General features: G+C 36.3%; 1 protein-coding gene across 1 annotated transcript; it reads left to right on the top strand.

The window, feature by feature from the left end:
- Positions 1 to 1528: 1528 nt before the first annotated feature.
- On the top strand, positions 1529 to 3559 carry LOC131491823 (U2 small nuclear ribonucleoprotein auxiliary factor 35 kDa subunit-related protein 2-like). The gene has a single exon (XM_058695201.1). The coding sequence runs from the start codon at positions 2012 to 2014 to the stop codon at positions 3452 to 3454; it is 1443 nt and encodes a 480-aa protein (XP_058551184.1). The 5' UTR covers positions 1529 to 2011; the 3' UTR covers positions 3455 to 3559.
- Positions 3560 to 11943: the final 8384 nt, after the last annotated feature.

Here is an 11943-nt window from a genome sequence, read left to right as displayed (position 1 = left end):
CCAGCTCCCAGAAATGTGTAAGGCAATCCCTTAAAATTTCTTTGTATGTATGTATATGTGTGTACAATATAAAAATCAGTAAATAATCTGTATCAATATCTATGTATCTATCTATCTAATCTATCATGGTCTTGGTTCTGTTTCTTTAAGAACCCAGACAGGTACAAGTACCTCCACATGCCATGTGACTCTCATGTTCAGGGGCTAATGTTCTCAGATCTCCTTAGTAATGCCCCCACTATGTGTTTGTGTAGTCAATAGCACTAACTTCTGTCTTCAATCTTATATTACTGGTTGCTTCCCCACAGCTGGTCTCTAGGATAAGGCTTTATACTGAACGATGAATTCATACTTTTCTACCATTCAGCTCATCTAATTCCTAATTAATGTTTGTTTCCTATATTTTCTGATTCTGACTCCATTTAACAGACTAATACCGAAGCTATACATGTAGGATACAACATTATTTACATGGCTTTATCTTATTTATTGATTGATTGATTGAGAGAGGGAGAGAAAGTGTGCAAGCAGGAGCAAGTGAGGGAGGAGCAGAGGGAGAGTGAGAGAATCCCAAGCCGACTCCACTCCCAGTACAAAGCCTGATGCGGTGTCAATTTCACAACCAACTGATTGTGAGATCATGACCTGAGCCAAAACCAAGAGTCAGATGCTTAATTGACTGAGCCACCCAGGAGCTCTCCATGGCTCTGTCTTTGCAACCAGAGCAGTTCCCCTAGGACCCAACTCATTTTAGGGTACAGGTATCATTTTGGATCCTCTCTGTACCTCTGCTTTTTCCTCTTGTCTTTTCCTAATTTTCCAAGCAGATCATTATGCTTTGATTCTACAGATTGGTTTGGCAACAAAAATATCCTTGCTCTCTGCCAAATTTTTGGGTCAAGCGTGAAAAGTGTAAGTGTAAAGAGAGAAATTATTTTTCCATTTTAGCAATTAGCCTCAGAATTCCTCTCATGGTGAGGAACTTTTTGGGTAAAAAGCTCATATGCAATAAATTGTATTTTGTTGCAAGAGTGTGGCAGTTGCCAAGGTCATATATTATAGTTGGAGGTAATATACTATAGCGGTTTAAAGGAGAGGTTCTAGAATCAGATTGTATTGGTTCAAATCCCAGCCCTACTACTTATTAGCTTTGTGAACTTGGAAAAATTACTAGACCTTTTGGTTTCTCGTCTGTAAAAAGGCTGATAATATTAATAGTTCCTAGGATTTTTCTGAGGAATAAATGGAGTGATACCTGTAAAACACATAGCACAGTGTCTGAAATATGTGAAATACTCAATAGATGGTAGCTGTTATTATTTTCATTGTCAGAAGACGGAAAGGTCCTCCACATGAGAGACAGGGAAAGAGAATGGAGGACAGGGGTTCAAGACGATCCGGAAAAACCTGGGACTTACAATAGTAAGATGGCAGAATGACATTTAAAACTAGTTCAGATTTAATATTTCACAGGAAATTGTTTGAATTGCTGAGATACAAGCCTTTTCCTTTCCTCCTCTTCCAAGTCAGTAAAATCTACTAAAGTCATTAATCCTCCACGCTGTTAGTAGCGTGTGTGTTTAACACTGGTGAGGGTGTAGAGTTTCACGTCCAGATTAAACTATGCATTATAGAGATAATATACACGGTGGCAAGAAACACGGTGGCCGAAGAGTCTGAGGACCTGAGCCCGTCACTAATTTGCTGGAATTTTTGTAAGAGTTTTATATTTTGTAACAGATCAAGACAAGCTTGCTCAGGTAAAAAGCACGGGAAATCTCCAGCTGATATCTGGGTTAAATGAGTAATTTGTTTCTTTTCATATTTTTTTCGGAAAATGGAACATGCCTTTGATAGTGCTCTCTATCGCTCATTCTCTGAAGGGTGTCATACGCATGCCAAGACTAACACGGTCACGTTAGTCACTACTACGATGGCCACTCAGAGGTAATTTCAATCTTTACTTGCACCTGTAGAACAAAGAAGGGGCTCAAAGTTGTGTTCCCAAACCATGCTCTCTAAAATACACGTTACTGGCCCTGGCAAGATGGCGGCGCCTGAGAAGTTACCGTTTCCGGAGAAACCAAGCCACAAAAAGTACAGGGCCGCCCTGAAGAAGGAGAAACGAAAGAAACGGCGGCAGGAACTCGCTCGACGGAGAGACTCGGGACTCTCCCAGAAGGAGGAGGAGGCTGCTTTTATTGAAGAACAACACCCAGAAGAGGAGATGCTGTCGGAGACCGAGAGGCAAAAATTACACGAGGCGTGGCTGCTTCGGGAGCAGAAGGCACAAGAAGAATTCCGAATCAAGAAGGAAAAGGAAGAGGCAGCTAGAAAACGGCAGGAAGAACAGGAGAGAAAGTTGAAGGAAGAGTGGGAAGAGCAGCAGAGAAAGGAGAGAGGAGAGGAGGAGCAGCAGAAGCTCCAGGAGAAGAGAGAAAGGGAGGAAGCTAAGCAGAAGACGCTGGAGCAGGCTGAAAGCGAGTTGGGAAATGGTGCCACATGGCAGAACCCAGAACCACCCACGGCCTTAAGGATAACGGAAAAAGATCGAGCTAACTGTCCATTCTACGGTAAAACAGGAGCGTGCAGATTTGGAGACAGGTGTTTGCGTAAACACAATTTCCCGTCGTCGAGTCCCACACTTCTGATTAAAAGCATGTTTACGACATTTGGAATGGAGCAGTGCAGACGGGATGACTATGACCCCGATGCGAGCCTCGAGTACAGTGAAGAGGAAACCTACCAGCAATTCCTGGACTTCTATGATGACGTGCTGCCCGAGTTCAGGAGCGTGGGGAAAGTGATCCAGTTCAAGGTCAGCTGCAACTTCGAACCTCACCTGAGGGGCAACGTGTACGTTCAGTATCAATCGGAAGAAGAATGCCAAGTGGCCCTTTCTCTGTTTAACGGACGATGGTACGCAGGACGGCAGCTTCGGTGCGAATTCTGCCCCGTGACCCGATGGAAAATGGCAATTTGTGGCTTATTTGAAATACAACAATGTCCAAGAGGAAAACACTGCAACTTTCTTCATGTGTTCCGAAATCCCAACAATGAGTTTTGGGAAGCTAATAGAGACATCTTCCTGTCTCCAGATCGGACTGGCTCCTCCTTTGGCAATGGCTCGGACAGGAGAGAGAGGACGGGCCACCAGGACGAATACTACTGGAGGCCCGGGAGGCGGAGAAGCCCTAGTCCATCGCATTCCTACGAGAGAAGCGGGGAAGCTGAGAGGAAAAGGAAAAGCAGTCACCGGGGGAAGAAGTCTCACAAACACACGTCAAAGAGTCGCGAGAGGCACAGTTCACGCAGTAGAGGAAGAAAAAGGGACCGCAGCCGGATCCGCGGCAGCCGCAGCCAGAGTTCCTTCGGGTCCAGGAGTCCTGGCAGGAAGAGGTCAGGCAGCAGAGACAGAAGTACTCAGAGTCCCAAATCCAATTTTGTTCTTTAAAAAAAAAAAAAGAAATACACCTTACACGTCTTGTAATTTCTCTGAGGGATCTTACTTCCTTGTTAAAGAAATAAATGTAGCCTTTGTAGCTAAGGACTCACCTTCTTCCCTCTCCCACTCTCATTCTTGTATTTTTGCATTACAAAAGCCAGAGAAGAAGGGGGTCTCATCAGAAAGAAGGAAGGAAGAGAATCTAAAAGGGGCAATGAATGACAATTTGTCTTTAGTAGTGATAGGGAGAAAGAGAGGAAAACAGAAAACGAACATTAAAAGCTTTTTTTCCCCTTGCTATATCCAGAAAATGTAAAAGAAAAAGAAGACTGTGGAATCCAATCATTTATGTCTCTTTTCTTGAGAGGGACTGATCATCATCCATTAACACATGTTAATGTTTAATTAATTTTTGATAATGCAAGTTAATACTGAATGTGTAATGTGAGCTATATTTTACATTTTTTACACATTTACATAATGACAAACTAGAGTTGCTGACATGCTGAGAAGGACAGCACAAGAAAAGGCAATTATAGGCTGATAGTCCTAATAAACATATCATATATGAGATTATGCTAGCTCATGAAATGATTTAGGGAATATAACTTCTATGCATATATTCTTTGGAAAACTTGTATATGACTGGAACATTTACTCCTTGAATGTTTGCAATTCTTCATTAGTGGTATCATTTGGGCTTGGAGTTTTCAAATGTGGCAAGATTTTTTATTTGGATTAAATTTCTTCAATAGTAGTTGACTAGATGATTCTATTTCTGCCTAAATCAGTTTTATAAGTTACATGTTTCTAGAAATTTTCCATTTTTGTCTAAATATTCAAATGTTTTGGTATGAAGTTGTTCCTGATATACTTGTATATTTTTGATGTTTGCAGTGTCTCTGATAATTTCCTCAATTATATATTTTAACGCTAGCAATTTGTACTAGCTTATTGTCTCTATATAATTCTTGAATAGAACAGAATTCTCTTTCTTTCATATCACTTTCTGCAAAATGTCTACTGCTTTTTACCATGAGAATAGCATGGTGGATTAAATAAAGATGAACAATTCATAGAAATCCCTCAAGTGTGGGGTCTAGTTCTCTTTGCTTTGAATCTGGAATGGTCAATGACTACATTAACAAAGGGTATAAGATATGAGAGAAGGGACCCTTTGACTATTTCTGGGCCTTGCTTTTTTTTTTTTTTTTTAAGAGGAATTATAGTTTCCACTCTCCCCTCTCAGAACCCTGAACCGCTGTGGAAAACATCCTACTTCTCAGTGGAAGACATCACCTGGAGAGGCCCTGGGGTTACAGGAGATACAGAAGGTTCCTGTTGAGCCTAGCCTTTCAGCCATCCTGGTCAAGGTACTAGGGAAGTGAGTGAGGCCATCTAAAACTTACTAAACCAGACTAGAAGCTCGCTGAATGTCCCTGAGTAACTCTGCTGATCCCATGTAGAAAAGAAAAAGTTGACAACCCAATCCTGCCTGAATTTTTGACCCACTAAATTGTGAGATATAAATAAAATGGTTACTATTTACACACTAAGTTTTGGGGGTAGTTTGGCTCATAGGAATAGATAACCAAACAACAAAGGTCGTAAATCTGTTGTCATTTTTATTCTGCATGCCAATATATGCTACATCTTTGAGAGAAATTTTATGGACTGTTCTAGGTCTGTAGTGACATTCTGGTTTGAATAAAAGCAGTAAAACTGCATGGACCTTCATGGTAAAATAATTGAGAAATATAAATTTACTAGTTAGGGAGGAAACACCCTGATAAAATAATTGCCCTAAATAAAATCATGCAGGTAGAAAAAAAAAACAAAAACAAATGAGATGTGTTTATGGAGTAACACACCAGTTTTCTGGAATAGAAAAGTTTTGAAATGAAGTTCCAGGAGAGAAAAATAAAATTCTAGGTGAAGACCATGCAATTAAGGCAGCATTTTTAAAGTGTGTTACATAGTTTTGGGATATGTTTTGGGATAGTTTTGAAAAAAAAAAAAAAGAAAAGAGAATTCCATAATGAAATATGCCTGAAAAAAAACCACACATTAAAATGTCACTTAATAAATATTTATTAAGCCAATGAAACCCGCGTTAAAGTTTAATAGTTTTACGCTCTTGAGGACTTGGACTATCCTTTAATATGCTTACGCAGTTATAAATATCTAAGAGGCATAGTTGGTGAAATACTAGGCAGGGTTCCTAGGTATTTGACCACATAACAACCTCTTGATTGTTCATCAGGGAACTACTTGTGTTCCACAGAACACACTTTGGGAAATATTGCTTTAAATCTGTTGTATTCTGATATAAATTACAAAAATTATTAAATTCTGGTTCTGGTAATAGCCAAGGATCTGGTATTGTAATAATCCTGCAGGTAACAATTGTAAACTGTGAATTAAGTTAAAAAAAATAAAACGGCACAAGGTTTAACTAAAAGCAGGAAAACGTATTAAAAGAAACTTGATCCTTGAAAGAAGAGAACTGCACTGAATGAGATCCACATTTACATAGAGTTTTCCAGGAGGACCCTTCCTAGTCCATCAGTGTTCCGCAGCTTGAGTAAAGAGATACAGAAGTATTGGCTTGTGGTGTCAAAGTGTGGAGTTTGGAGTCCTCCAAGTAGCTCAAAATTGAAAGGGGTTAATCTCATAAAAAAAGTACTCCACGGTGTAGAGTCTAAATCTATATATATGTCTAAATCTATATATAATCTCTCCTCCAATCTTTGGTTAATCCCTGAACTGGGCATTCATGAGGAAAACTCTAGGCATCTGGTGGATTTCAAGTCAGAAAAGCTAAATAGGGGAGCAAAGATTTCGGCTGGTGCTTACCATAAGGAAGACAGTTTGGAATTTGAGTCCCACCAAGTTAACTTTTACGCTAGAATAAAATCAAATATATTCTCAAATGAAGATAACAAAATTCAGTGTCCACAATGTGTTATCCACAGTGTCTAGTGTACAAATTTTCTAGCCATGCAAAAAACAGGTTAAGATGACCTATAGTCTAGGAAAAAACCACAAAAAAGAAACCGATCTTAAGATAGCACAAATGCTTAGGTAAAAGTCTAATCTGTTGATTAGACATTATTATTGTGTCAGTGTTAATTTACTGATATTTATAATTGTACTGTGCTCACATAAAAATAATTATTTAAAGGTAAGTAAGTGTCATTTATACAACTTACACATTTCAGAAAATAATTCTATCCATATAGACAGAGAGAAAGAAAAAAGAATGAACCAAAAGTGATTAAATGCTAACATTTAGGGAATCTGGTAAAGGGTATTGGAGAATTCTTTGTATTATTATTATGCCTTTTCTGTTACTCTTAAATTATGTCATTCATCAAAAATTATAAAAATATGATATGGTATTAGAGACAGATATAGTAAGGGCCATGATTAACTTTGATGAATGTGTATCATGAAAAAAAATAAAGAGAATATTGAATATCAGCAAGGGTGCCGTGAGAGGGCCAACCTTACACAATGCTAGAGGGAGCAGAAGTTGGGAAAACCCTCTGCAAAACATTTGGTGATGTAGATTAAAAGCCATTGACAATGGGTGTCCTATTTTATTCAGTAATTCCATTCTGGAAATCTGCCCTAAGAAAATAATATAAAATGTGGGAACAGCTATTTGTATAAAATATGTCAAATCCAGAATTATTTACAAGGCTAAAAATATAAGGAATTTAAATATCTTTTAATAATTAGGTGGTCGTGTATATTACGGTAAAGCCTTATGGTTGGATATTATACAATAATAAATATAGTGTTGAGATGGTAGCTGACATACTCTGACATATAGTTACTATGTATCATGAGCTCTACTAGATTTTATCTATGCCTTATCTCGTGTAATTCTCACAATGTCATTCAAATTGAAATTCATGAATAGTTTATATGACTGTAAGAAATATTATATAATGTTAAATGCACAATTCAGGATACACTGTTTTATGCAGTCAAATTAGAAACAAAAAAATTCTATGGAATAAAAACAGTAAGGAAAATTACCAAAGGGTAATAAGAACTGTCTTTAGATGTTGGGATAATGGATGTATTTTATTCATTTTGTTTTGCTCTGTTTTACAGATTTTAATAGTTATGTGTTAATTTTATAATGAAATACAAGACAAAATAAAACAAAAAGTTGTAGTAAAAATTACTTTAGTAGAAGTCTATACATAGCTTTCATTTAAAATACCATAAAGGTGAAAATATTGTTGAAAGTATCAAGAGGTTAATTAAGAAATGTGTACGTGGTATTCATTTTTAATCCAAATTGATTTCTCAAGATGAGTTATTAGATATTTCTATGACAGCACCAACATGCATTATAAGATTTGTCAGAGAATATTTAATGCCGATGGTAAGCTTAAAGTTAAATAGTAGTTTTTCTTTGATTGTATTGTCACTGCATTATAGACCATATGAGCATATAATTCAAAAAACTTGTTTCTGATAAAACACAAGTAAATGTGAGCCATGGTATAATATAAATGCAGTATAAAAATTGTGTCTCAGGAATTTCAAAGAAGAATACACTCGTTATTGGACTTATAAGTTAGTAGTTTACATTTCAAAGAAATACTAATAAAAAAATCTACATTTGGCATAAATACATTAAATACATTGGACGAGAATTAGAGTTTTTCAGTGGGGTAACTATTGTCATATTGACTGTGACAATAATGAAAATGTTCAGTGGATTATCTTCCAATTTAAAATAAAGATTTAGGACATCATAATATCATATTATAGTGATGGAAATATTATTTCCCAAAAATACTTACATTAAAGTTATGTCCACAAATATAACATATCTTCCAGTTCTTTATAGCCAAAAATTATGGCTAGATTCATAAATGGTTTCTAAAATAATCTAAATATTGTATGGAGATGTTAGGCATTTTGTATCTTTTGCACAAATTCTATGGACATTTAGGCTAACTTTTATTGTGTTAGGTAAAACTAAAAGCAAAACATGTAGGAAACATATCACCAACTGATATCAACAAATGCAAAATTCGTAATGGATGTTCATGAGATTGTACTGGATGTATTTTAATGATCTAATTTTAAGAAGCATGCACATCTACTTCAAGTCATTGTCTTCAAATAAAATTTTAATGTAACTGATCTTGATTGTAAGGAATCTATGAAACTTAACAAAAATTCACGTCTGGTGAGAAGCAAATGAGTATTCAATATCTCAAAACTAAAGTAATTTGTTTCAGAAAGGAGAGAGAGAATATAATCTCCACTGAAGTTGTAGGAGGCTGTAAGGAGATACACACAAAAGAAGAGTGATATGGGCATAATTTGAAAAGACTAAAAATATTATATGTAATATTTATTTGATCAGTATTAGCCTTACAAAGTGTTAAAAAATGTCATGGGTCGGGGCGCCTGGGTGGCGCAGTCGGTAAAGCGTCCAACTTCAGCCAGGTCACGATCTCGCGGTCCGTGAGTTCGAGCCCCGCGTCAGGCTCTGGGCTGATGGCCCGGAGCCTGGAGCCTGTTTCCGATTCTGTGTCTCCCTCTCTCTCTGCCCCTCCCCCGTTCATGCTCTGTCTCTCTCTGTCCCAAAAATAAATAAAAAACGTTGAAAAAAAAAATTAAAAAAAAAATGTCATGGGTTTATGACAATATTTGCATCACTTGCAATTTATTTTTTTGATTTTTGTTTTATTCTTAGAGTTATGTAAAAGAAGTGTTTTCCCTTGAAGGTGTTAGCATCCAAACTTATCTCTAAAAACAGGCCCTCACGGACTTCATGTTTTAGAAAAAAAAAGTGTTATTTTCCTATATTTATATATGAGTAACATATTTAAAACAAGGGGAAAAACATTTGCTATGTTTTCTTCTTCCTAACAGTTCAGAACTTGAGGTTCATGTGGGAAATCCTAGAACATTAGAACAGTAAAGTGATCTTAGAAATTATCCATTCCAACACCTTCATTCTATGGATGAAAAATTGAGATCCCAAAATGTTACAACTGTACAGTTAACCCCTTTGGCTACCAAAGGATGTCCTCGCAAACAGTCAAGTCTTTGGCAAAGACACATCAGTAACACCCCGTCTGTCTCCCATTCTGCCCTAGAAATGGGGAGAATAGGGGGTAGAATATAATACCCATACTTCCTGGTTTTCATGAGACACTTTTATTTACATTTGCCGTCTGGGTATAATATTTCCTAGCTCCCTCTTTTACACTCAGAATTGTCTATCTAAGTTTAGATACCCTAGGATAATGGGTGTTTAATTTGATTAATTTGCTGATGGGATACAGTGGGGTGGACATTCCTCTTTGCTTATATTCTTGCAAACCTAAGAGGTTTTGGAAAGAGCAAGAACAAATGGTTTTGCCAGAATTGCATAAAGTGAGAAGCCCAATGTTTTGACATATTAATTTTGCTTCAGCTGGACAATTGTATATTGTATACTCGACAGACTTGGATTAATCTTACTGTAAGGCAACATTTATTTACCTCATTCCTCTTCAAGAACACTAATAGTTGGACATTCACTTATGATAAGACGGTTAATATATGTTAATTTTCTGTGTCTGTCTTCTAACTTCCCATATAAATTCTAAACAGAAGATCCGGTGAGGATTTAAGGAAAAAGGAAATGAAAAACATTCAAGAAATGGCCTTCTATTAGGAAACAATAATTATGTTTAAATTATTACAATTGAGAGGTGAAGGCATAGGTCAGTGAGCCCATGAAAATTATGTGCAAATATATTTGGGTGTTCTTAATTCTTGCATCTGTAATTTGAAAAAAAAAGTGTTCTTTTAATAATTGTTATGTTGTCCTAATTTCCATTACAGCTAACCAAAATTTTGATTTTGTAAGGAGAAGCTTACTATTATAAATAAGCTTCTATTCTTGGAATTTTGTTAATACTGTCATGGAATGAATTCCATTTTATATAGTTATGTCAAATATTTGTGTTTTAAAGATGATCTCAAATATAGTTTTCAGTGTTAAATTGATGTTTCACGGTGATCATAGCGAGGAATCGTAGTTTCTGAGTAGACTTAACTTTATACTTTCATTTTGGCAAACAAGTGGTTTTAAGTTCACAATTATGTGAACAGGTGACTCTCATTCTAATGAAGCGCAAAGAGAATATTGAAGAAAAACTCTAATTTACATATGTTCATATTTTATACATATTGAATATATAGCAAAAACCCATCAAGGCTGGATGAAAAGCAAAAAATTCTTCTGGCTTACACATTGCACAAATGCACATGCATCTATCAACAGCTCTTGCCCCCTTTTCCTGCCCAATCTACTCTTACTGAAAGGGTTGTGTTAAAGTGGCTACTGTTTCCTAAATGAGATAGTTATATTATAGAAGAATGAAATTGGTTGTTGTTCATTTCTCTATTAAGAATAAGGACTTGAGGCCATAATCGAAGTGAATTAATGCTGTTATTACTGTGGAGCTTGTATTATGTCTTATTATTGTATCTGAGTGAAGGGAGTGGGGGGAGGTGGGAAGCAATGCTTTTCACAAAATCATAAAAGTATAACATTACAATATATAACAAAGGAATAGGCTGAAGGGCAAAACAAAAATGAAGAAGATTCATCCACTTACACTATTTACTAAAGCCGACAATTTGTAAGGGTATTGGCATCAGTATGTGCAATTACTTATCTATTTCCACTGAACAGTGAAACTATTCTCCCCCAAGGAAGGCTTAGAGCAAAGTGTTTCGACGAAGGGGGTGGGGAAAAAAGACAAAGGAGCTTATCCTGAATCTATTAGCTATAATGAACAGGTACTAAGAAGCAGACACTGCCCGGAACATAAATTACAATCTAAATGAGATATTCGTATTTACATAAGCAGTTCCTCAGGCACTCTTAGCTAAGTTCATGGGAAGAAAGTCTTCCAAATGCCATTCATACCACCAGGGATAATTGCAGGACTAGAAGTATCCATGCGATTGCTGGGGAACCACGGAACGGGGTTTTAATTTTCAGTTTGACTTACACGCTGTTGTCATATCATAGAGACTACAGTTGCAGTTTTACAGCATGGTTTTTCTTGGCTTATTTTAGAATCACAGAAAGAGTAAGCTTGCAAATCTTTTAATAAGGCAATTACATTCAGACAAAGATTAGATCTCAGTGGCACAATAGATTTTTGCTATATTATTCAGTATCTTTTTGATATTCCACTGTCACTAGACAAAGCTGTGAATAGTAATGTGACAAGTCTATTCAGAAGACAACAATGAGGGTTTCCTTAATTGTGTTCACTTGTATGCCATACAAACCCTCACTTAATTTTTTTTTCCTGTTTTGAAAAAGCAGAAAGAAAATATCATTTAGAGTCACAAAAACCACTGTTGAATCTATCTTTGAAATCTACATTTTATATTTGTAAAATGAAAATGTTGAGATATTCAATCATTTAATTTTTTGTTTGGTAAAAATATCT

This window comes from Neofelis nebulosa, chromosome 12 (assembly GCF_028018385.1).
Source record: "Neofelis nebulosa isolate mNeoNeb1 chromosome 12, mNeoNeb1.pri, whole genome shotgun sequence".
Taxonomy (NCBI): Eukaryota; Metazoa; Chordata; class Mammalia; order Carnivora; family Felidae; genus Neofelis; species Neofelis nebulosa.
Note: the sequence above shows the minus strand (reverse complement) of the source record. Positions and strands in the feature narration are given on the sequence as shown.

Excerpts from the sequence above, each read along its gene's own strand:
- LOC131491823 (XM_058695201.1), top strand. The coding sequence starts at position 2,012 with ATGCTCTCTAAAATACACGTTACTGGCCCTGGCAAGATGGCGGCGCCT.